This window comes from Pelodiscus sinensis, chromosome 1 (assembly GCF_049634645.1).
Source record: "Pelodiscus sinensis isolate JC-2024 chromosome 1, ASM4963464v1, whole genome shotgun sequence".
In the NCBI taxonomy this organism is placed as follows: Eukaryota; Metazoa; Chordata; order Testudines; family Trionychidae; genus Pelodiscus; species Pelodiscus sinensis.
In genome coordinates, this window is record NC_134711.1 from 86,626,801 (window position 1) to 86,653,495 (window position 26,695).

Sequence of the window (26,695 nt, forward strand, 5' to 3'; positions counted from 1 at the left end):
GATGACAGGAATCAGACTGACATCCTTAGAAAGTGAAATCCTCAATTAAACTATGAACAGATAGCTGCAGTGCAAAATTCCTCCACATTTCCCCAACTGGTACATCTCAACCATGACCCACTTCTAGAGCTGAGAGAGGTGTTCAGACTCCATGACTCATTCATCCTTTGCCTCCTTAAGGCTACCAATATGAGCTGCAATTAATGTCAAACATCAGGTGAACATCAGGGTAGTATAGACTGGATTGACCACCAAGGCATTTTGCATAGTGACATACGTCACCCAACAATTAGCAGGTTAATGGCATTCAGTTACCACCAATCGGGCCCAGGGTTGGTACATATAATCCAGATACAAGGAACTTATTCTATTAATTATCTCCTAACACATCCATTTCCCCTACCTGATCTCCAGCCTGGGACTGGTGATATAAGAAAGACTTTGTACCCCCTTTTGCCCACTCAGCTGAGCCATCTAATTCCCCTGAACAATGTTGCACTCTTCATACAACCACTTTATTGTCACAGGGATGGTGATGTCAAAAACACAGAACTATAACTTCACTGCAGAATGGAGCAGAAGGAGTTGCCTGAAGCAGGAAGAGGAGAAAGAAAACTCTAAATGGGATACAAATATCTACAAGAGTAGAAGAGGGAGCACACAGAAATGCTTAGCTGGAGAAGCTGATTTAAACATAAACATTCTCCTTTGAAGAGACTCCTTTAAAGTAAGGTTTGCACTGAATTTTAAGACCATAGTGGCTGTTCTTTTTGCAGGAGTTTCTGTGTTGGTCACAGTATGAATTTTGGTTAGGGACTGACAGAATTATTGGAATGACTCCAACACCTGGGACAATAATTAAGACCAAAGGACAATTGGTTGATGGAGAATTTACTGCCATAACCTTTCCTCCAAAAATTCAGTACCCTTTCAAACAATGTGGAGGGGGGGATAGAAAAATTACATTAACTTTTCTTTGTATTGTTTCTCATTTTCCTGACCGCCTCATCATTACTTGACAACAAAGGAGACCAGAAACTATGAAATACTGTGAAGAAAAGGCAGTTCTCCCAAGAAAAGCAATGGCAACCCTTGGAAAGCCAGAGTGGTCAAAACGCCGGATAACGTACCAGAGGCGACAGGCTGCTGGTTGTGTGTAACAGGAATGATCAGAATAATCTAATAGGGCTATCCCATTTCTAATAATCTGTAACTGTATGACTTAACCTCTGCACTGTTCCTTCCATTTCCTGAATGTACTCACCCTGCTGATAGAGAAGACCATGCCAGGCTTGCCAGAGCAGACGCCGATGAAGCAGTGGCGGAATTGCCAGTAGAAGAGATGCTCACAGATGAAAGTGATAAGGCTGAGGGCCATGGCTGCCCCCAACATATAGAAGACACCTGCCATATTATCTATGTCCAGCTGGCTGCTCATTACCTCATTTTTTTCATTGTGACAAATTCCAGTGAGCCAGAGAGCTTCCAGCTCCTCCATCTCCCCTGGAAAGAGACAGACAAACGGAAAGCGACAAAGTCAATCCTATATTGGCTGAGAGAATGGAGAAGAAGAGGACTAAGTTAAAAGAAGTTGACCTGATAGGCCTTTTCCAATGGGTGGGCCCAGTTTTTACACAAGCTGTCTGGTCATGTTAGAACTCTGTCCATAGAACATCTTGATTAGCACCAGTGTTCCCTGTAAGCTGTGTGCTTGTGCGGACACTCAGGAGAAATTCAAATGCCTCTGAACAGCAGAGCACCCATAATAGATTTTTAGTTTCTACTGGAGGTGCACATTTGTACATGACTCGGTGCACATAAAATTTTAATCCGTACATGGATGGAAAAGATTAGGGGGAACATTGGCTAGCACTTCTGGTAAGATGCAGAATTCCAAAGCAGCAAGACTATTAAATTAGTCACAGGAGAGGCAACAGTGCAACATTCTGCCATAACCAAACCTTGGTGTCAAAAAGTTACCACAGGACATCTGCCATGCTTTCAAAAGTCCTTTAAAGAGATATTGATGAAGTTCCACACCAGCTCACCAACTGGGATATCAAGTCATAGCTAGGTTTTGTGGCAAGACATTGTTCAAATTTGAACCTGGCACTTGGTTATGGACCTTTCAGCCCCCCAGCACCGTACATACTGGGGTCTGGATGAACCAGATCACTTGATGATTGATGGGGAAGTTGTTGACTGGCTGGCTGAGCTGAAAGTTTCCCATTGGCTGGGTGAATTAGGCTTTGCCAGCTCTGTAATATTCCCTGTCACCCGGCCAGTGGAGTATGTACCAGATTAAATAAACTTCATAAGAGGTTTATTTATTCCATAACTTATGACATGTTATTTATTTTACTTTAGGAAGATTCCATTTTTACTTTCTGTGAATTTTAAGGGATAACTGCAAATGTTTAGTTCCAAACACTTTACTGAAATTTCTACAGAATAAATTTTTGCACTAGCAAGAAATAGATCTTGAGATACCAAATACAAATACTTAAACATGTAGTTACTGGAGAAGTAAAGATTCTTAACAGATTCAGAAATGAAATGTTAATACATAAGAATTATTACATTTCATATTACTATGTTTTTGTAAACTGGCTCTCAGACAGGATGTAAAGTAAGAGATGTTACCATTTAACAGCAAGTGCAGTAATACATCGTTTTTAATATTCCCTTTCAGTAAATTTCAATTAACTGGGGAAAAGGTTATGTTTTTGGATAGGAGAGATAAAAGTGTTACCATTAGCCCAGGTAAAAAATGAATTAAAATGTTTATGAAAATCTATTAGGCTGAAATTCAAAATGTTGATGATATTTTTCATTGAAATATTGTATTTTTCAAATTTTCAGTCAACTTTGTAGCTGGTCAAAAAACAGACTGACACTTCCACTTCTAATATTTTGATTTTTTTAAAAATGTTGTCAAAATTTAAAATGTCTAACCAGTATAAATTATCACCAACATATACCTAGTAACAATAAATATTTCCTAGTTTAGCTTTATTGCTCACTCATCCCTGGTATAGGTTTTCTGGGATCTATAGAGAGATTCAAACAGATAGATACTCTGCCTTGGGAATATTTTTCATGTTGCTGGGGAAGACAGAAGTTACACTTCTCAGGATCTGACAGACAGGGGGAGAAATTCCCCGTTTTAATATTGTATCATATTGCATGGTTAGAGGCATTATAGGATTTGTCTGCATTCCTTTCAGGTATTTAGTATCCACCACTACTGGAAAAAGAATACTTTACCACAGTGGTGTGCAAATTTTTCCAGTTGTGACTCCCCCAGTAACAACATCTGTCCACATCCTACCCCCATTATTGCACAACCAAGGCTTCCTTAGCAGGGAATTGTTTCTACCTTGCAGGCATGCTGCACAGCTTTTGTAGGGCCAATACCTGTCCCTCTGCCCTGCCCCCCTCAGATTTTTAGGGTAGGGAAAGGCATATGGGACTGTATCTGGAGGTGGAGCCTAACACTGGGTGTGGAGGCTGCCAGAAGCAGAAAGCAGCATGGCACATTGACCCACAAGTTGGGTGGGACACTAAGGTCAGTCAAACAGCAGCAGTGATGGTCCCTCCCCATCCCCACCGTAAGGGTTATCCAGGCCCTACCACGCAGGGCTGACACAAGCCACTCTGCACACTCCATGGGGGATAGGCCCTAAAGTACGTACACCACTGCTCTACCAAACTGATAGCCCATTGTTCTGTTAACCCACATGCATTTTTGTGTTCTTCCTGCATTTATTATACCATAGTTTCTTCTGATTTTAGTCTTTCTTTTCATTTACAAAGATCAACATTTTTAATTTTCCAAAAAAAGTATCCAGAAAAGAGTAAGTGAAAAAGAGTGAAAAAGGCAAAAAAGATTCTACTAAGAAGGAAGCTCCTATCCCATTAACAAACGACCATATCTTTGGCAATATTTTATCCACTAAGGGCATGTCTAGACTACATGGCTCCGTCGACGGAGCCATGTAGATGAGTTTACTAGACATAGGAAAATGAAGCGGCGATTTAAATAATCACCGCTTCATTTACAACAAAATGGCTGCCGCTCTGTGCAGCTCAGCTGTTTGGTGGCACAACGGGGCAGTCTAGATGCGCTGCAGTAGACAAGGGAAGCCTTTCTCGACCGCTCTGGTATGCCTCGTGAAATGAGGTTTACCGGAGCCGTCGACAAAGGCTTCCCTTGTCAACCGCAGCGCGTCCAGACTGCCCTGCTGTGCCGCCAAACAGCTGATTGGTACAGCGCGGTGGCCATTTTGATGTAAATGAAGCGGTGATTATTTAAATCGCCGCTTCATTTTCCTGTGTCTAGTAAACTCATCTACATGGCTCCATTGATGGAGCCATATAGTCTAGACATACCCTAAGAACTGGGGCAAACCAGATTTGGTAGGATAAAAGCTGACCAGCTCTTTCACTAGAAATGTATCCACGAATCCCTAACTTTTTTTAAAATTTATTTTTATGTTCAAGAAAGTTTAGTTCACTCTTTCCTCCAGGCATGTTTAATTATTGATCACATGGGCACATCACAGCTTGGTTCTGTCTGGAAAACAGGAAAACAGGAAAGCACCATTCCCACCTGTATTTCTGAGTAAGGCTAAAACCAAGAAGTAAAAAACATCTGACAAGGAAAAAGCTTGTCCTCAGAGAATGAAGACATTCAGATACATTTCAAACACATGCCTGAACTTTTGGGGGATTAATTCTCATTAAACCTTTGCAACTTTTGTAGTTACCAGGGCCGGCACACAACATTTTGGCATCTAAGGCGGGGAACTCAAATGACGCCCCCGTGCCCCCTCCTTTGGGCCAAAACTTTGAAAGGTCTCAATTCTCTGGGTCCTAGTGGTACACACACACCCCACAATTTGGCACCTGAGGCGGCCGCCTCAGTTTGCCTCATGGTAAGGCCAGCCCTGGTAGTTACCCTGAAGCTGTTATTAACTTTCAGAAAGCACACCCAACTGTATTTTTGGCCTCATCCCTTTCCCAATACAGCTTTTCACTTGCCTCACACTGTCTACCAAATATAAAATGTTAGGGCCAGGGAGGGAATCCCATTTCCACACAGCAAGGACCTGGAAATTTGAAAGGAAATCATACCCCTTTGCACAGTATACTTACCATCACCAAAAAGCTGTAGGATGGCAAGATCTACCTGACGCTTCCAGCCTGAGTCCTTTTGGATGGCAATGCCATAGCCAGTGGAGGCAAAAACCTTCCCGCTACCAATTGTCACCAGCTTGCAGCCTTCATCTCTGCCAGCCATGTAGTTTAGCACTGCTGCATCATAAATGAATGCATCCAATTTCCTGCATGGGTGCAAGGAAAAGGGAGAATACAGGGGGGGGAAAAAAGGATTCTGTATGAGTTCAAATCATTGTATGTATCTGAAAGGAACTGCTGATGCCAAGATCAGTGGCCTTAACTAACGAAGGATGGAAGGAACCCACCCAGATGGAATACTGTGCATTGCCTCCTAAATCTTCAACAGGAACTGAAATCTTAAATGAAATTTTTTGGGGGATTTGAATTGGATTAGATAAGCGTTCATATCTCTCTTCATGACATCCATCATGTTCTCCAATGAGGCAGCGTGAAAGGAACATTACAGAGGAAGTCTACTTCAGGGTCAAGAATGAACAAAGAGGAAGCTGAAAGGAAGCATAATTTCATAATAATATCTTGAATTTATATTGTACCATAAAGTACTTTAGGATCCTTTACAGAATACATAAATACTGCACAAATTAGGACTTGAAGTAAGGAAGAAGGCTATTTCCCACTGATACTGCTGCTATGATTTAGTAATCAGAATGAAATTATTCAGATTAGATTTGGTCAGGACCCTGAGTTTAACTCCTATGTTACTGTGGAAAAATCCCATGGGATCTTTAATTGTGACAAGTGGTTAGGATAGCTGTCTTATGTCTCACCATGAGGATAGTAGCTTTAGCGTTACATTGCCTTGCTAGCAGAACACGGAGAAATGAGTTCAGTGTGGACTCTGAGGAATTGCCAACACTGACACTATATAATTACATGATAGAGAGGATACAGTCCAGAGATGGCAGGGGAAGTAGAGCAGTCTGTTGGGAATCACTCTCTGCATCCCAGTAATATATATATAATTTTGGCAGGTACAAGGCAGGGGGAGGGTGGGGTGGGAGCAACTAGGGAAAATACCTGAAAAGGAATTTGGATCTTCCAAATAACCATATAGATGATGAATAAATCCTACCACTAAATATGAAATGAATCACTTTTTGCAGATAACAAAAGACCTTCCATTTCCCACATTCACTTCACAGCCACAGAATCGTTCTAATCCACTCTAAGGATATTTCCAGGATGGCAAGTATCCATGTGCCTATTTAGGGCAAAGTTTGTCTCAGGGCATGGATGTGTCAAAGATGACATCTCTTGAATGGAGTACATTTTTACAACGACATCGATCTCAGGACATATATATTTCCTGGATGATGCCTCTCTTGACGTGAACATTTCCAGGATGGAATCCAGCAACAGTACAGTCATTTGTAATGGGCCATACGCCTCTGAGCCTGACAAATAGGTTAAACATTTTTAGTCATTCAAATAATTAAATTGGCTGAACATCCCTTAGTACTTCAGAATGAACCTTAACAGTGGGTACAGGGCTTTGCAAGCCAAAGTGAGGCTCCAGCTACATGGGCCTTTTTTACACAGGGTGGGACACTGAAAACTAGAGGGAAGTTTAGCATCAGGGGGTCTCATTCATATGGAAGAGAAATCTTCAAACTAGATATGGCTGTCACCTACCTCTCAGAGGGGAGTATAGTGACTGCCACACTTAAGCAAATTGTTCAGAGTAGATCATTTTTCTCAGTTAATATTTCCCTTTCTGCTCTCCAAATTATCTATGAAGAGACACTGATTTTCACAGATTTATTCCAGATTCAAAAATTTTTGACAGGCACTTTATGCAAAGATTTTCTAGCCTATGGATCATTTGCAAACTATTTACTGTGACTGTCTCCTTCCACTATACAGCCATACCAGTGTGGCAGTCAAATCACATGGTATAGCTTTGCTCACTGGCTGACTTCATCTTTTACACAACAGGCAGAGGGAAATCAAAGGCTTTTCAAGATGACTGTACAAAGAGCAAACTTTGGCCCCACTCTGCAAGTTGCTCTGCATAAGGCTCTGCTTGCATGGAACAACTTGCAAGAGTGAGGCTCTGGGTACTAATAAGCATTTGTCAGGTTTTCTCCTCCTGCAAGTTATTCTTGCAAGCAAACAAAAATCACTTGTACAAACATTAGAGGAAAACTGACAAAAACAGTTGCAAATAGCATCAAGGCCAAATCGCTATGGAAGCTGTCATAGTGGATGTCACCTTTGCAATAAATCATGGAGAATGGTCACCAAAGCCCCAGACACAGAGGAAAAGGAGTTACGCTCATAGTATTGACAAGCTTGGAAGGAGAAGGCCTCACCCAGTCTTCAGTGAAAATAGGGCATCGTCCACCCCTCTCTGGTTGAATTTCACCATGTAGCTATGCATTTCAGGGTAGTTGTTGCGAATGTTCCTCTCTGTGCTGCCATTGGGAACCGTCCCAAATCGGAAAGGGGGTGAGAAGTCATTTGGTTTCTGGAACTAGAAAGGCAGAAAAAGAAAATTCCTCATAAATTTTCAGCAATAAGCAGTATTTTGCATCAAAGAACCCACTCTGAGAGAGAAAACATCTGTTGTGACACCAAAGTTAACCCCAATCTTATTTTAAGGTTGTGTGGATTCTTTTTGAAAAAGAAATTAAATACTCCCCTGCTTCCAAACACAGCAGCATCTGGCTGGTGCCTAAGAACCAGGACGGAAGCAAAACTTATCCACCAAGTTTCACTTTCCAACTGAAAGAAGTGCAGAAAATAACCAATCCTACAGTGGGGGCTGAGGAGGGGAGGTGGGGAGGGAAGCAAGATTGATTTTTTTAAAAATCCTTCATTAAAAATACCCTAGTGCCTGGGTAAGGATCACAGGTAAGAAAGGATTTTCAGTAAATGCAATATATCATTTTTATCCTGACTGTATTACTTAATTTCTTAAAATAATACTTTTTCAGCTTCTTTCTGGGGCAGGGAGTACTGAAATAATGACACAGAGAGTCTCTTCTCACGACATTTCCACAACCAGTTTGGGCAGCTATGAGTTTGCTTTCTGCTTTTGGGCATGTGTCCTGACTCAACGTCCTACTTCTGCTGAAAGTATGGATGCCTGTCACTAATAACCACTGATACCTGACACAGGGATGGTGGAAGTAAACCACCAAGCCTCTTACTGCTTCCAAGAAATACACTCATTGTAAAGCTCCCCCATGGCTGCAAGGCAATAAGACTTTATATGCCACTTGCCTAACTCAAGTCACAATCAATGCTCTCTGGAGTTTTACGAGCAGTAAAATTTACCACTGACAATTATCAACTCCTTAAAATCCATACAACAGGGAGACAGGAAGAAGCACAGAAAATTGCAAGCAAAGAACCTAATAAAAGTAGTAAAGAAAAAAGAAATCATGCATTGATCAGTTGGTCAATGGAAAATTCCTTCCTTGGTGCTGCAGAAAGATAGTTTGCATGGCCCTCCCTGTTTAGTACCATCCATAATGTGGGTCATAAGAGGCCAGTTCAACTCTTAGTCTAATGACCAAACCTGACCAGATATTGTTGATATAACAAGATAGGCTGTTGAGTAAGTACACATATGTGCGTACCACTGCCTTCTACCCCAGCAATGTGAAATCTCGGCTAGTGAGTGAGCCGCTTTCGTGACCCTTCTTCATCTCAATGAGCTGCAGGAGTGTCGTAACCAAGACGGTTTCCTGGAACAGGGTAATTTTGCTAACTGCACTTGTGTACCTAGAATTTGTGGCGTATGCCGACTGAACCGTAGCAGTGCTTTGATTGGATGCGAAGGGATCATATGGCTCTCCCAGTCAAGGTTGTATGACACCAGCACACACCTCACTTCATGTGCCCTTGCTTTATGTGCCTGTCACTTTAGTAATACCAGTAGGAAATAAAATGATGTGGATGGAAACCTGTGGAATCTGGCAACCACGCACATGGGCAACAATAAAGAAAATGTCTCGTGGGCCACACACAGAACTTCTTGGGCAGCAGGTTGCCCACCACTGCTCTACTTCATGGTATACGTCAGATACAGGATGTGTGTGCAACACTGCACTCTACTTCACCGCAGTGGCATAGTCATAGGTGGGCCTGAGTGGGTTGTGGCCCACACACTTTTCATCCAGGCCTGCCCTCACCCCCACGCAGACTGGGCATTGGGGATGAGCTTGCTGCACCTGGCACTTGGGCTGGAAAGTGGAGCTGGGGCACTGGGGCTTACTGTCTCTACCAATGCCCATCTACCCAAAGTCAGGGCCCTCCCAAGTGCACAGAATATATTCTGGGCAGTGGCTGTTCTAGCTTTTCTTTTACGTTGCAATCAGCTAGCATTTGTATTTGTGTGCACCAGTACATGCCGTTCTATTTACTGGCAGAAATACATCACACCTTTTTGTGCATATGTATTGGTCCCCTCTGCTGGCTAAGCTAGGGAATCTTCTCCCTTTAGTTATGATGAGATGGATCGGCTGGTGTATACGCAAGAGAGAGAAAGACAAGGAATGCATCCACCTCTGCTTCTCTGAGAATAGAAAACATCAGATGTGGTTCCTAAAGCACAGGCTGATACTTAACAAAAAAATGCATCTCAGAACCTGGAGTTCCTCCCAAATGGAGCAGCCACACTCAGAATGATCAAAAAGTTTAATAACCTCGATAGAGAAAAAAATCACTGCAGCATGTTTAAGTTATTATTAATAATCCTCAATTTGGTTACAGGGGTGACCCAGGGCAGGCCAAGTGCCGTACAAACACTGAATAGCAGACAGTCCCTGTGTCAAAGAACTTACCATTAAATAGGCAAAGCAGGCACTGTAAGGGGAATGGGGTCTTGCACACAAGCAGAGAGAACAGTGTCATGGCAGCAAACGTGCTTGTGCTATCATTTATTGTGGGGGAGGGGAGAGTTAGTTAAGACAAGACCAGCTAAATGAAAAGAGAAGGGGGAAGGGAGGCTGACAGGAAGGGAGTGAGGGGAGGACAGGCAAGGGAGAAGAAGGGTAGGGGTGGAGTGACGGTGGAGTGATGAGGCAGGGAGGAAGAGGTAAAGGGTTGTTGCAAACAGCTAATCAGCAGAAAGTCCAGTCAAAACAGTAGTGAGTTCTCCAAATCTGTGAAGATCCCTGCTAGGCTGCTTCCAGGGCTGCTCCTCCTACCAGCTGGAGTCTCAGGAGTTCCTTCCTCTCCGCAGTTTTTCCACAAGGCCACATGGCAGGAGTCAGCACCTGGGTCCTAGCCAGAGGTGAAAGTAAACCGATACGCCCAGGTACCGTGCACCAGTAAGAAAGTAGCCAACTGGGGGCAGGGCCTTAATCCTGTCCTCCCCCGTTCCCCTCCCCCACTCAAAGCTGAAGCCAGCAGCCAGGAGAGCCCCAGAGGGTGGAGGCAGGGCCAGTTTCAGAGCCCAGCCGACGTCCCAGACCCAAGACACTGGGCCAGAATCCCAGGGGGCGCTGCAGCACCTCACCCACCCCTAGCTCCCTTCCCTACCTGATACCACTGCCTCCACAGCTCCCATTTGACTGGGGACAGGAGCATTTGACTGGGAATCTGCCTCTCAAACACCCAACCCTGACTCCTGAGCTACCCCTGTCTCCAACCCCCTGCCCTGACTCCTGCATCCCCCAACCCTCTGCCTTGAGCCCCTCCTCTCCCCCTCACACACTCCACCCCGCACTTAAATGTCTTACAGGTGCTATCATATCGCAACCCCACCATCCCCTGCCTGTGGCAGGGCTGTGATAGGATAGTGCCTGTAAGAAATTTAAGTTACTTTCACCCCAGCTCCTAGTGTGCCATTGAGTGTGTGTGAGGGGTCTCTCTTGCACAGTTTTGGATCCCGGGAGAAGAGCGCTGCGGAATGGGAGCTCTGGCCTGGCAGGCCCCATTTTACCCACTCCCCAAAGTGCAGCAGTTCTTGTCTGGGCTATTTCTGCAGCTGCTCCTACCGGCTGGAGTTAAAAGGAACACGGTCACATTTCATTACCGTATAAAGTGGTGTTGAATAAAATCATGACCCCAGAGCCACCTTGTGCTCACCAACCCTAATCGGATTAAGACCAGCCAGCAGGCATACCTCCTTCTCCGCCTCCTAAGCCAAAAATGCTCCCAGAGAAGGAAACTGTCATTTCCTAGAAATGGAAAAGACTGGCCTAAAAAACTGTCACTGGTAAGCAGTGTTCCCTGTAAGTTGAGAACTTGGGCGGCCACCCAGGAGAGATTTAGGTGCCAGACAGCTGTTTAGCAGCATGCCCACAGCTGTCCAGAACTGGCAGCATGTGTTTCTATTAGCAGTGCACATATGAACTTGCCTGGGTGCACATTACAAAATTTATTCCACATGTGGGTGGAAAAATTAGAGGGAAGATGGCTGCTATGAAATTTATATCCAGGTATTTTCACTACCATCCATTTAAAGAAAACACACTCTTAGGCTACGTCTACACTGGCCCCTTTTCCGGAAGGGGCATGTAAATTTCACGAGTCGTCGTAGGGAAATCCGCGGGGGATTTAAATATCCCCCGCGGCATTTAAATAAAAATGTCCGCCGCTTTTTTCCGGCTTTTAAAAAAGCCGGAAAAGAGCGTCTAGACTGGCCCCGATCCTCCGGAAAAAGTGCCCTTTTCCGGAGGCTCTTATTCCTACTTCAAAGTAGGAATAAGAGCCTCCGGAAAAGGGCACTTTTTCCGGAGGATCGGGGCCAGTCTAGACGCTCTTTTCCGGCTTTTTTAAAAGCCGGAAAAAAGCGGCGGACATTTTTATTTAAATGCCGCGGGGGATATTTAAATCCCCCGCGGATTTCCCTACGACGACTCGTGAAATTTACATGCCCCTTCCGGAAAAGGGGCCAGTGTAGACGTAGCCTTATTGTTTAATGGAAGGCAAATACGCAGTACCTCCACTCACCCCCACAACACACACTGCAGAGCTACCACCATTATGCACACTGTAGCTCTGTGAAGAGCGAGATTAGAAAATATATGCAAGGATCCATATGATACCCGGGCCCAGTGACCTTAGCGCTAAAGCTTGACAGGAACACACATAAATATTCATCCCGAGACTCTTGGCTTTGTGCTCGTAACACCAACAAGAATTAATGCCCAGCTGCCACTCAACAGTCCATGGGCCCAAGAGAGAAGAAAAAGGCCTGGGAAAGGAGAAAATTCCTCCCCCTCAGAGAAATGATCACATAATTTCATTTTTCAGGGAGGAATGAGGTGAGAGGACCCCTTTTCTGTCCTTTTCACTAGGGACTGGAGAACACCTTGGCTTGCTGTGGGAGTATAATGGCCACTGTGCTTTAATTTTTAAAGAGGCAGGGCAGCATAATAAAGCATTTCTGCTGGCTTCTATTGCTCCCAAAATGCAACAATAAGTGGATGAGCAGGGTGGTCACTTACTCGCCAAGAAAATGCCAGCGCTGTGTATTGGAGGAAGGAACAGGATTCCAAGGGTGCATCTACACAGCAAAGTTATTTTGGAATAAAGGTCGTTATTCCAAAGTAACTATACGAGCATCTACACAGCAATTCCATTATTTTGAAATAATTTCGAAATACCGAGTAGTTTATTCCGACTTCTGTAAACCTCGTTCTATGAAGAATAATGCTTCTTCTGAAGTAGCTATTTTGAAATAAGGCGTGGGTAGTCGCTCCACTTTGGCTACTTCAAAATAGCTCCTCACCAGGGCCATTCTAAGTTATTCCTCCTGGGGCTCTAAATCAAGATAGCATGTCTACATTAGAGAAGCCTGCCTCAGACAAATTTTAAGGCTTCCCTGAAGTGTAGACGTGCTAGTCGAAATAAGCTATTTCGGAATAGCTATTCCAGAATAGCTTATTCCAAAATAACTGTGCAGTGTAGACATAGCCCAACTGGCCAACCAAAGATGCAGAATGGGGGGTCTAGTCTGTCAGTCATCACTGAGGGTGTGTCTAGACTACATGCCTCCATCAATGGAGGCATGTAGATTAGAGAGATAGAAAAAAGGAAATGATTATTTAAATCGCGGCTTCATTTAAATTGACATGGCTGCCGCGCTGAGCCGACAAACAGCTGATCAGCTGTTTGTCGGCTCAGCGTGCTAGTCTGGACGCTCCGTGCCGACCTGAAAGCCTTTTATCGACATCCCCCTTATGCCTCGTAGGATGAGGTTTACAGGGGATGTCGATAAAAGGCTTTCATGTCGGCAGGGGAACGTCCAGACTAGCACGCTGAGCCGACAAACAGCTGATCAGCTGTTTGTCGGCTCAGCGCGGCAGCCATGTCAATTTAAATGAAGCCGCGATTATTTAAATCATGGCTTCATTTCCCTTTGCCAAAAAAACAAATCTACATGGCTCCGTCGACAGAGCCATGTAGTTTAGACGTACCCTGAGAACCTAAGCGGGAGACAGGATTGCCAGTTTCTGCTGCAGTTCCTAGCAAAGGACTTCCTAGTTGCCACAGAAGGACCCAAAGCGGGGGAGTGGGCCTCCCTCCTCTGTTGCCCAGAAGATGACAGCCCAGAGAGGGAAAAGCAGTTTGGTCTTCCCATGAGACGACAATAAAGCAGAGGTGCTGGCTGAGACCTACTGAAGGAGCATTATGTGGAGAGGGCTACTAGGAAGGGCACTCATTAGATATAGAAATTATATTTAATTCAGAAATTAAATGTGGATGCTTACGTAAAGGTTCAGTATCTAAATCCCACATCCCTAAGCTGCTCCCTCATCAAACTTTTTAAACACCCCTTCTACAGACACCCAGTGGCACAGCTACCCTCCAGGGTAGCAGGGTATCCCAGACACCCATGAACGACATCCAAATGTGGGCTACAGAGCGATAGGAACTCCTCTCCCCTCTGTACAGGGAAGGGAATGAAGGACAAATGGAGCAACAACACAAATGGAGGAACAATCTCCAAATGTGGTGAGTTAGAGGGAAGCAGACAAAGGGAATGCCCATATGTACTTGGGAGGACAGGGTGGCTTGTACTGGTTTATCGGGATAGAGTAACATATAAGCGCTTTTCTCCAAAAGTGTTTCAACGTGGTCCTGACTGCATCTGTTTATGCATTTCAGTGGGTATGTATGTTAATAGCTGTACCTCATTCAAATTCCTATTCCTCTCCTTAAAAGAGAGAAGTAGTAAATCAAAACCTAGCAGTGACTTCTGGAAGGCATCCCCTTTAGGACTGAGATCCTACCAGTGTTCAAGGGGTTTAAACAAACACTATGCCCAGGACTGCCAGCCAACCAGAGAGTCTAACTTCCTGCTCCCCCTACACTGCTTCATGAAAGCTTTCAGCAGCAGTGGGCTAAACAACTTCTCTGGCAGTGGAATCTTATTAGCAATTTGGAGCCATGCCACACACAAAGCTAGGCTATACTGTTTTCAGCTGTTTGGATATCAGTTTGACAGTTTCCCCCCCTCCCCCATTCACACAGCTGGGATTGGCAGGGATAAGGGGGAAAGAGGGTAGCTAACTGGCCATAATTAACTTGAGATTAAAAACAAAGAAATGTTGTCCATCACCAAATGGTTCCTAGAGAAAAATGCATCTGCCCATGGTTCTGTCTGTGTTACAGGCATTGTCTATGCCAGAAAGGGTTTCTTGTTATAGCTACAGCAGCTGGCAAACTTCCCTAATGAAGATGCAGCTTAAACCAGAAAAGACTTCTGTTGCTGGTATAGTTTAAATTTGTTCCCTGAATTGAATAAACTATGCCAGCAAGACTTTTTTTTGCTGCCGTAAGTGAATCTATTCTAGAGCTTTTGCCAGCATAGCTATGTCAGTCAAAGATGGTTAAAAAAAATCACACCCACAACCAACCTCACTGTGCCAAGGAAATATTGAAGTGTACCCCAGGCCATTGTGAGCCCAATGCCATGAGATGCATGTGGGAATGTGTTATGGCACGTGTAAATGTGAATGAGAAAAGGCATGTGTGTATTGGGGACACAAAGCAAAAGACTGTGAGATGATATGTGTATGAGGTCTACGTGCATGAATCTGTGCAAGAGAAAGATTTCATTTTCCACATATTCTCCAAGATTAGTCATATTTATTAAGACATCCTGGAGTGTCCAAAAGTATATAGCCGCGATTGCTCAGTGAACCAGGAGCTGCTGAGTGGCTTTATCTGAGCATATCATAGTAATCAGAGGTGGAAAAGACCAACTTGGTCATCTAGTCCATCTGCCAGCTCAATCACAGTTGTTCCTTACATTACATTTACTACTGCTTTGCCCGGTCTAGTTTTACATGACCCTCATGACAGGACTTCCACCACTTCTCTTGGGGAATGGTTTCACAACTTAGCAGAGCTCAGTCTTAGGTAATTGCTCCTGATAGTCAGCCTATATTTTCTCTTTCTGAACTTCATCCCATTAATCCTGTGTATCTCGCCTTTACCATAGTAGCTGAGTCCTTATGTGACTTATGTTTGGTTGATTCATGCAGTGCACTACTAAGTTTCCGCATCATGCCCATCTGGAACCAATCTGACTGTGACCTAGGTCGCCGGGGAATGGCACGGCAAGCGGCAAACCTCCAGAGGCAGGGGGAAGCCCCGCGCAGCTGCCAGCGACTGGCCAGCTGGGGAAACTCAGCCGCCGACTGCAAGCAGGGGGCAGAGGAAAGGGAGCAAGGCATCCGGCCAGAGGGGGTCGCCAGGGAACGGCACGGTGAGCAGCGAACCTCTGCCGCTTTGCAAGGAGGCAGGGGAAGTCCCGCGCAGCTGCCAGCGACCGGCCAGCTGGGGAAACCCAGCCACTGGCTGCAAGCCCCTTCTCCTGTCCTTCCCTTCCCTTCTCCAGAGCCAAACACCTCCCCTGCCTGCTATAACCCAGTCCCCTTTCTCCCCTAACCTTAAGTCCCGGTCCCAGCTGCTAACAAGTGCAGGCTGGAGCTGTGAGTCCACGTGTACTTTAAATGCAACCCCCACCTTTTCCATTATTTTCAATGGGAAAATTGACCCCGCATAACACGTTTTCACTTAGCACGATCATTTTCTGAAACGTATCTACCATGTTAAATGAGGAATTACTGTATTCTTTTTCTTCTAAGGGCTTGTCTACACACAAATCTTGTACTGCTCCAGGGGGACAGAGTTATATCAGTACTAAGGTGAGCAGGGGCGGATGAGAGTTTTGCGGGGCCCAAGGCAGCACAATTTCACGGGGCTCCCTTTTGAAGAAAAAATAGAAAAAAGGTGTCAAATACGCAAATTGAAGGCTATTTTCATATTAAATGTGAATTTGGTAAATTTGATAGAAACTTAATTTAGTTGGATTTTTATTTTAACTATATTGTAAGTCATTCTTAAACAAAATTCTGCATTAATAATTAAAATTTTTCATTTGTATGTGTCTCCTCCCCCTTCTGCCTCACTCTCTCTTTCTCTTCTCCTCCTCCTCCTCTTGCCTCACACTCGCGGAGCCCAAACGACCATTTGCGCCGCTTGCTCCCGCATGGCAGCCCAGCTGACCAGCGCAGAACTCAGCCGAGCACCACGGCGGGAGGCGAAGGGAGGCGGGGCAGTGACATACACATCTAGGGGGTGGGACCTGGAGCCTCTGTCTCAGCTTTCGCCTTCCGCCATGACGCTCTGCTGAGTTCTGAGCTGCTCAGCCGGGCTGCCGCGTGGGAGCAAGCGGCGCAAGTGGCCGTTTGGGCTCGGCGCGGGACCTATTGCAGCGCAGGGCCCGGGGCAGGCGCCCCGCTCATCCTGCCCTATATCCGCCATTGAAGGTTCCTTACACCCGATTTACATAATCTATATTGATGAGAGGCACCTAAAGAGTTACATAGGCACAAGACTTGAGTATGGAGCAAGCTAAAAAGATAGTGCTGCTCGTTCCTTAACAACAAGGAGTCTTGTGGCACCTTAAAGGCTAATAACTTTATTTGGGCATAAGCTTTTGTGGGTTGCAGCCCACTTCAACAAATGTGTTCCCTCATACAGAGACTTCTGAAATTTCAGTCCGAGTTTGTTCCCTTCGCCTCCACTCGGACAACAGACATCTTTTTCCCCCTCAAGGTTAAACCTAGAGTCCATTCCAAATGGATACAGACATCCAGTTCCTCCCTTTCTCCCATCCCCACATTTCCTCTTTCCTCTCTGTATTTCCCCATCAGCCCTACCACATGTCCCATGACAGGATTCAAATGCAGGACTCCAGTGGTGAAACTCTGGTCCCTTGACTTCTCTCATCATTTACAATGAAAAAATACACTGTCTTGATTCTAAATGACAGCATGAGGGCTCAATGTCACTTCTCACGTACAGCACTGGGAGGTCTTGAAAATGCATTCAGTTCCCTCTGGCCTTGCTCTTGTGGTTTATCACATTCCCCAATACCCTGTGGTGTTCCAAATTCCCTGGCCTTCTTGTGCCCGTGTCTTGTTCTGTGCACTGCTTAGATGAGTCTCATGGGGGGTATCAGTGTTAATGCTGCTGACTGTGCTGCTGACTGTAACAAGATTGGCAAAGAATTAGATTAAATTCCCCCATAAAGGTATTGGGAGGGGGCAGGTTCCACTTAGCAAATGTGCAAGATGTGAAAATGTCAGCAGGTGAAATAGTGACACCACTGGGTCAGGCAAAGAAATGGAGCAAACTGGGAACAATTCAGCGGTGAAAAAAAAAAAGAAAGAAAGGAAGTTCCAAAATAGCAAGTTTAAAAATAGTTGTCCTTGTAAAATGGCTGAGATAAAAGCAGTGAACCAATTGGTGGAAACAGCTTCCGTCGCATGTAATTATTGCCAAAGAAATGCTCACAGTGGGACTATACAGTCTCTTCACTGACTGGATCGCTATGCACATGTCAGGTCTGAACAGTCTCTGTCCTGAATGGATTACTACCAACCTCAAGGCTGTATAGCCTCTTCTCTGACCAGACTGCATCTGAGGGCTACTTATCAACCACACCACCATGCACTCACTAGGGCTATATAGCCCCTTCACCGACTCAATCCCTACACACAGATCACAGCTCTGCAGCCTCTTCACAACCGAGCCGTGGCACACACATTCACCACCAGAACAGATCAGGACTAGATTGTGACATATACAGTCTCTTCACCACAGGACTATAATGTGTCACCAGCGCACGTCCATTGGACTACACATAACCTCTTCTCAATCTGATCTCTAGATGCACCTCAAATAGATGCTTGTACTAGGATCACTTAGCCTGTCAAGCAGAACGCTAATGCCACTTCACCCACTAACACATTATATGCTTGCCACAGACTTAGGGCTTGTCCACATTTAAAATGCTACAGCGGTGGTAGACAGATCAAGAGAAAAATTCATCCTGTCAACTGGGCGCTGTCTACACAGGGACTTAAAATCAGCTTTGACACTACTCAGGGATGTGGATGTTACATACCCCTGAGTGACACTATTACACTGACATAATTTTCCAGTGTAGACCAGGCCATAAGTGTTACAATTCAGTGGGTTACCAGATATGTGTTAAAATAGGATATCTGTAACTAGCTTTTTTAAAAAATTTTTGCACATGCATGCATAGAAAGTATGGGACAATCATTCTCTGGGTCCCCACTCCCAACAGGAAATCCTACCACACATTCTGAATTATGAAGTCAACCTCCCATTAAAGTAGAATGGAGGAGAAACCGTGTAATAAACTCCCCGGAAAACAGTGAGAAGGAAATAAAGTGAGATTCCACTTGGAAAAATGCACACTAATATGTAAGGGGAAACTCAATCAGAAACATAGATATTCAATGGGAGGGAGAAGCCAGGTATTCAATAATAAGTGAAAAAGATCGAGGGATGACAATAAATAGCATAATAGACAGGAGTTGGAAAATCAATCTAACTGCAAACAATAGAGCTGGTCAAAAAATATTAAATGTTTGCACAAGAAACAAGGAGACATTTTTCTGCACAAATGTTTGTAAAAAAAAATTCCATTTCTGACTGTCTCTATTAAACAAGGTCAGTGAAGTTCTGGGATTTATATTCAGAGGTATGTCACAATGGAATGGAGCACCAGTGATGGCTAACCTATCCCTACCAAAGGCTGATTTACATGTGGGCGTGGACATTGAGGTAAAAGCCTGGCCCCATTGAAGTCAATGGCAAAACTCCCATTGATTTCAGTCGAACCAGGATTTTACCCCAAGTAATTGTAAATCCTAGAATTCTCTTCAGAATAAACTGAAAGACTACCATTATTTATGCTGCAGTATCACAATTCTTTCCAGCAAGTTAAGGAAATATGGATTGGATAAATGGACTGTAAGGTGGATAGAAAGCTGGTTAGATTGTCAGGCCTAATGGGTAGCAATCAATGGCTCGATGTCTGGTTGGCGGTTGGTTTCAAGTGGAGTGCCCCAAGGATCGGTTCTAGGGCCGGTTTTATTCAACATCTTCCTCTTCATTAATGAACTGGATGAGCGAATGGATTGCACCCTCAGCAAGTTTGCGGATGACACTAAGGGAGGGGAAGAGGTGGATACATTAGAGGGCAGGGTCCAGAGCAACCTAGACTGATTAGAGGATTGGGCCAAAAGAAATCTGATGAGGTTCAACAAGGACAAGTGCTGAGACCTGCACTTGGAACAGAAGAATCCAAAGCATTGGTACAGGCTGGTAGCAGTTCAACAGAAAGAGATCTGGGGATTACAGTGGATGAGAAGCTGGATATGAGTCAACAGTGTCCCCTTGTAGCCAAGAAGGCTAATGGCATATTGGGGTGCAGTAAGAGGAACATTACCAGCAGGTATAGAGAAGTGATTATTCCTCTTTATTTGGCACTAGTGAGGCCACATCTGGAATAATGCGTCCAATTCTGGCCCCTCCCCCCACTACAGAAAGGATGTGGATGCATTGGAGAGAGTTCAGCGGAGGGCAACCAAAATGATTAGGGGGCTGGAGTACTTGCCCTACAAGGAAAGACTTTGGGGGATTTGGGCTTATTTACTCTGCAGAAGAGAAGAGTGAAGGGAGATTTGATAGCAGCCTTCAACTTCCTGAAGGGAGTTTCCAAAGAGGATGGAAAGAGGCTGTTCTCAGTAGGGATGGATGTCAGAACAAAGAGCGATGGTCTCAAGTTACAGTGGGGGAGGTTTAGGTTGGATATTAGGAGGGTGGTGGAGCACTGGAATGGGTTACCTAGGGAGGTGGTGGAATCTCCATCCCTAGAGATTTTTAAGTCTCGGCTTGACAAAGCCCTAGCTGGGATGATTTATTGGGATTGGTCCTGCTTTAGGCAGGAGACTAGACTCGATGACCTTCTGAGGGCTCTTCCAGACCTATGATTCTATGATCATCCAGAGGTTCCAGTAAGGATCAGGATCACCTTTCATTAGGCATTTTATAAAAACACGATAAAACAGAGTCCCTATCTCCATACAGCTTGCAATCTACTTTATGGCAAAAATAAATGCAGCATCAAGTTGTGCCCATCGCTAACCAAGCAATGCAACGTTCTTTTTTATGTAACCCACGTCCTCTCTTTGCTCGATTCAGGAAGCTTCAGAGTTAAAAAACTATTGAGATGTATGAAGCAGTTCACAGCTTGTAGACCATAAACTCTCCGACAGCAGCGTCACTGTCTGTATTTGACTTCAAAGTGCCACCCACAGTTATGGTACTTCATAACTAATCAATAAAAATAATCTTTGTTTCTTCCTCCACTGGCTTACATGGAAACAGGAAACTGAACAAATTGTTGTTAATTTTTATTACAACTCTGAGATGATGGCATTCCCCAGAATGCTAGCCAAATGAACATTGTAGTTGGCCAAGTAGAGCTGCAGTCCACTAAAGGTTTATAGGGAGTGAAAATGACAAGAAAAAAAGGACCAGAAAAGTGTTAGTGATGCCAATGCAGTAAGGATAGATTATAGACTGACAGATTCCAAGGCCAGATGGGATCACAGTGACCATCTAGTCTACCATCCTGCATAACACAGAGGAAAACAGGGATTGGGTGAATCCCCTCATTCTGACATGAGTGCAGCAAAGCCCAAGAAGTTGCGATCCCTTCGGTAGAAAGGATTAATTAAACCCAGAGCCTTACTCAGCGCATTTGCTTCTCGTGTATCTTATCTGCTTAAATTCTTGACAGAACCACATTTGTATTGCTATTAATTCTGAAGAGTCCCATTACAAGTTTTTACTGTCATTAATCCCTGCAGAGCTATGGAAGAGAGAAGATCCTGTGACTCAAAGCTAAAGCACATCCTAGCCTCACCAGTGTCCTAAACCACTCTTGCTTAAGTGAAGATTTTAAAAAGAGACAGAAATGAAAGAAGGACGGAGGGGGGGAGAAAGAGAATGTTTCAAACCCTGCTGATTTTAAACATCCAAAGCTTCAGAATTACAGAACCAATTTTCTTCAAGCACAGTAGCTTATTTTGAGGATCTCACTGAAACTTGAAAATCAAGCCCAATCTAAAGACTGTACAATTTGTGCTTGACTCACAGCATGCATAAGGATGAATAAGAAATTCGAGTTTGACTGTTGCTACACATCTTAGTAAATGACCATTTATAATGCTGCACAGAGAGTTTATCACATGGCATAAACGTCGGGAAATTCAGAATTAAATGTGAACTTTGACTCTAAATCTTCATAGACATATCCTATATTATGTAGTGATAGAAAGCTCTGCAGCTGAGCATCTAATGTTAACTAGAAAGGTTATTTTTACACAGAAAACAGCGCAGCATTCATGAAATGTATGAGAAACAGTTTAACGGGAGAAGCAGTAGAGAAAGGAATGCAATCTTATTCCATTATATAAATCTTTTTTTTCCCAAATAGAATGTGACTGTGACTTGGGATTGTGACAGTCCACTTGGGACTGTCACCTGATAGGCTGATCATACCATTGGGCCTGCCCACCTGCCCTCTGGGGCACCCTGCCACCCTGTTCTGCTGAGCCAGCACCTCTGGTCTCCCACAGCTAAGGCACAGAGTTGGAGTCACAGCCCAAAGAAGAGCAACATGGACACAGAGCAGCTCAGTTCTGTGAAGGCTCAGTCAAAGGGATCTGGCACAGTGTCCAGGTGCACAGCCTCAACAGAACGAGAAACCCAGATAAATGTGTCTTACCCTGCATCAAAGCTTTATAGAGAGCAAGCTTATAGGTTGATTGCTCTCTTTATCAATGATAGAGATATGGGCAGATCTTATCCTCCCCAGGTAACAATTATTTACACTGGGTTTAATAAAAAACAAAAGTGATTTTATTAAGAGATTGCAAGTGTTAACAGATCAAAGTTACTAAGCTGAAAACTAGCTAAGCTTAATACTCTAAGAAATTTGTTACATGTGTAAGCAGTCATCTGGGTGGTAAGCAAGAGGTACCATAGTGCCTGATAACTGCCCCTATTGTTTGGTTTCCTGACTATTGATAGATTTGTGTTCATTATCAACCCTTTCACACGCCTATGGAAAAGTATTACATCCAAAATGGGTTCCCACATCAGGTGACCTGGCCACATGTCTTGGCAGGACCAACCATAACCGAGGCTTGCAGGAAAAGAAAGACTATTAATGAATCATTGGCTACGTGTAGACTGCAGCACCTTTCTAGGATACCAGAGGTATCACAGAAAAGCAATGCCGCGTCCATGTAGGTGCACCAAATTTTGGAAAAGCCTCTTTCGACAGAAAAGTGGGAAAAGATACGCAATTGCGGTTCATGATTTTTCTGACTACAAGGTAAATCTAGACATAGCCATTGTCATGAGTACGGGGCCATTAAGTTCACTGAGTACTATTAAGGACCTTCATTAGTAAAGGTTTATAGTTCATATTTTCAACTTTAAACATGGGAATGATACATGCACACACAGAGAATATACACTTTCAGAGGATTACAAACTCTCCAATGATAGGTTACATGCCATGTTTTGCATAAAGCATATTCAAGATAGGCATATTCATATTCAAAAATATTTTAATAAAAATATAGAGGTGCAGCATCACAGTGACATAGGACAGGATTCAGGAGCATGTAAGAAAAACCTGTCTTTTCATGCAACAGGACAGGGTGAAAGTTGCTGTGTGATCTTTAACTAGGAATTGGCTGACTTGTTCAGCTAACTCATAACCTCAGCTAGGACCACTTGAATATGACAATTGTGCTGCCACAGAAATGGCTTCACAGTCTTCACCTTTAAAATCTGCCACATGCAAGCCCCTTTTTGTCACATAAATCCATACAAATATCAACCCCCCCCCCCCCCCCCCAAAAAATCTTGTGCTGATGTTAAGTGCCCTCCTACAAGCTGCGCTACTCTCTCCAAAACACATGGCCAAATAATTTTTCTTTCTGCAGGGCTTTTAAGGGTCATAGAAGCTTCTTCACTCCTTACAAGCTCTGTAAACAGAGTTTCCATAAGGAATGGGACAGTGTAACCATGTACATGTTTAACCGATGAGCGTGGACTCATCCATTAACCTTCACTGTTTCATGCAGGCTCCCTGGTACCGCATGCACCAACTCCTAGAGAGCTGCCTGCTACTCCACATGTAACCGTGTAACTGCTGACATTTTGCAGTGGTTACACAGTGTGGCAAAGCTCCAGCTCTTCCCCGCGGATCTTGCACTACTGGCAGATAGTGCTAGCCTCAGAGGCTTGCTGTGACCCTCCACACGGCATCTTTCTCTTTACTAGAGGCAGGAGCCACAGCCTACTGAGCCACACTCATCACAGGCTTGTTCATAAGTTTGGGGTAAACTCTCCATCTGGAGTCCTGGTCTCCCTTCTTGAGGCAGAAGTTGAAATATCATGGGGCGTTTGGGGGGGGGGGGGGGGGTCCACAGACTCTAAGGTAGTGGCAAAAGGCAGGGTTGGTTACTGCCACTCTCTGGCAGCTTTTCCCTGGGCCTCTTCCCCAAACAATCCCTCCCAGTCAGTGTTCCCTTTAGCTGAGGGGCAGCACAGCTTCACAGGTGATTAATCAGCTCCACCCAGTCCGAGGCTCAGGGCTCCATGGGTGGAGCTGACTGAGTGGGCGGGGCTGATTAATCACCTGTGAAGCTGTGTTGTGAGCAGCAGCTTAGAGAGAACACTGCTCCCAGTACCTTTCCTTTAGTACCTGCTCATCAGTCCTCCAACCACACCCACACCACCCTGCCAATCCTTTGCTCTTTTCCTTCCTGCTTCCTTGCCTGGGGGAGCTCTTTTAAAGAAGCACCACAGGCCTTAACTGGCTGCAGGTGTCTACTTTAGCCTGTAGCTTCTAGCAACCTCTAATTGACCCCAAGTGCCTGCCCGATTATGCTGCAGTTAGGTTTTGGGCTTCCCTTTACTGAGGGAAAAGAAAGCGGTTCACCTAAGCCCCAGCATGTCTTCCCTCCATCAGTGTGCAACAGCCAGCTAGTCTGGGTCTGTCACAACGGTTACTTAATTAAACTTCTTCCTAGCTTCCTCCTGATGAGAGATTTGCTATAGATGACCATACCACACACAGTGCTTAACTTTAATCATGTAGGTGGCAGTCCATTGACTTTAATATGGCTAGTCACATGCTCAAAGTTAAGCATGTGCTTAAGTGCTTTGCATATCTGGAGGCCTGGCTGTATAACTTAGGTTTAATATGCTGCACAGCCTATGGGGCCTTTGCTTTAATATTTCATTAATTTCTTAAAAATGTAAATATATGTGAAACCAAGCCTATCTACATTAATTTACAAAGAGCTAGATGGCCATTTCTCTGCATTTCATGTCAATTATGAGATGATTATTTTGATGCTTTGCTTTACTAGGTTCTTAGGCATTTTCAACTAATATATACACCCTACTTATTTTCTTAATTTTATTTTTTAGTAATTTTTCTCTTCTCTACAGGCATTATTTATCTGCACTGCTGGCCATTCACATTTGCTTTTATTTTATTACTACTGTATGTGACTAGAAATGTGTGCATAGCTAGCAGATTAGTTCATACATTATTTCATTTATGTTCTGATTTCTGTATTTTATTGCCTTCAGAAAACTGAAATACAGCAGCCACTTGTTTCTCCAAGCCTGTCTGAAACATTCATTATCAGAAACTGGGTTATGTCCCCAGATTAAAACCAGGAGAAAACCAGGTCCGGAACTGGATTCAAAACTCTCTGAAGCAAGGACATTTGGCAAGAAGTCAAAGCTACAAAAGGAGTTGACTCTATTGGGACACTAAGAACTGGAACACATGGACTCCGGTGAAGTGATTTGCTCCCTGGAAAATGAGAGCCCCCAAAGCTGCTAGATTTCTTTTGGTCTCACTAAAGAAGAAGTTTGGCCTTTGAGTACACTTTGTTCCTTACTGCTAGTTCAAGCAGGCAACAATTGCTGAGCTGTCCGTCCAGACCAAGACTTCCTGGCCTGCATGAAAGAAAGACTCCTGAAAGGCAAACAGGACCTTCTCAAAAGCTCCCAAACTGAGAACAATGATTGGCAGCCTTCAGTGAGAGTCAGAGGGCAAGATTTGCTGCCGCTGTTCTGATCCCTTAGTGCTACTCAGATCATGTCACAAAGGAGCCAGAATCTGACAGTAGCTGCCAAGTTCAACATCCAGATGGAGAGGAATTTTCAGTCAGCCCTCAGACACTTACTGCCCCACAGTCAAAGGAGGGAGGGGTGTGACAGGTGGACATGTCGTATTGTGTCGAGACGTGTAAGCTGTGCTTCACAATGCCAATTCACATATGGTCATGTCTACACAACAGGGCAAAAGTCAAATTAAGCTATGCAACTTCAGCTATGTTGATCATGTAGCTGAAGTCAAAATAGCTTAATCTGGCTTTTGGCACTGTCGACACAACAGGAAGTTGAAGGAAAAGTGTTCTTCCTTTGACTTCCTTCACTCCTTGTGAAATGAGGGTTACAGGAGTCGGAGTAAGAAGTCCTCCAGCTTGCCATTATTTCAAAATAACAGCTTTCTGTGTAGACACACTCTTTGTTATTTTGGAATAAGATCCATTAGTCTGAAATAACACTGATGTGTAGACGAACCCTTAGGGACCATATATTGCCTATCGCCATGATGCCAGCCCCTAAGTTTCCTTCATTTAGACTGTGGCCAGAACCACAGACTCCAGGAGCTGTACCCAGATCCCAACTCTCTTACGTAGTGTTAAGCAGAGCTTAGCTCAGGAGAGCATCTAGCTCTGTGCACCTGCTAAGTGCCCTGATCTCACAGGCAAAGTGGGCCTTTTAAGAAAGTTAAAGGCTTAGCTGCACCTGGGCCCGTTTTGGCTGCCTCCCTCATGACTAAGAGCCAGGACTGCTATGCAGCACAAAAAGAGGAGTCTTAGGAAAGGAAATACGCTGGTTGCTGAAAGCTGCCTGTTTGTACTCCTGCAAGCAAGGCTGTAACAAAGCGGGTTGGTGGTGCTGCTGAAGACATCCAAGAAGGGTGTGATGTGACTGAAGAAGTGCTGCTGCTGAGGCAGAGAGAGGAGACAATACCTTGGAGGAGATGGACTTTGGGGTCTGGCCAGAGGGCCCAGGAACCTGCTCATGTTAA

General features: G+C 44.4%; 1 protein-coding gene across 6 annotated transcripts in view; it reads right to left on the bottom strand.

The window, feature by feature from the left end:
* GRIN2B (glutamate ionotropic receptor NMDA type subunit 2B) overlaps positions 1–26,695 on the bottom strand; it is a 345,981-nt gene that overhangs the window by 26,786 nt on the left and 292,500 nt on the right. For all 6 annotated transcript variants that reach the window (XR_012905621.1, XR_012905622.1, XM_025187098.2 and 3 more), the window contains 3 exons: positions 7,515–7,675; positions 5,158–5,345; positions 1,265–1,503 (listed from right to left, as the gene is read on the bottom strand). Coding sequence is in view for 4 of the 6 variants with exons in the window: in XM_025187098.2 (XP_025042883.1) it covers positions 1,265–1,503; positions 5,158–5,345; positions 7,515–7,675 (588 nt within the window). In the remaining 2 variants the exon portion in view is untranslated. The remainder of the gene's footprint in view (positions 1–1,264; positions 1,504–5,157; positions 5,346–7,514; positions 7,676–26,695) is intronic.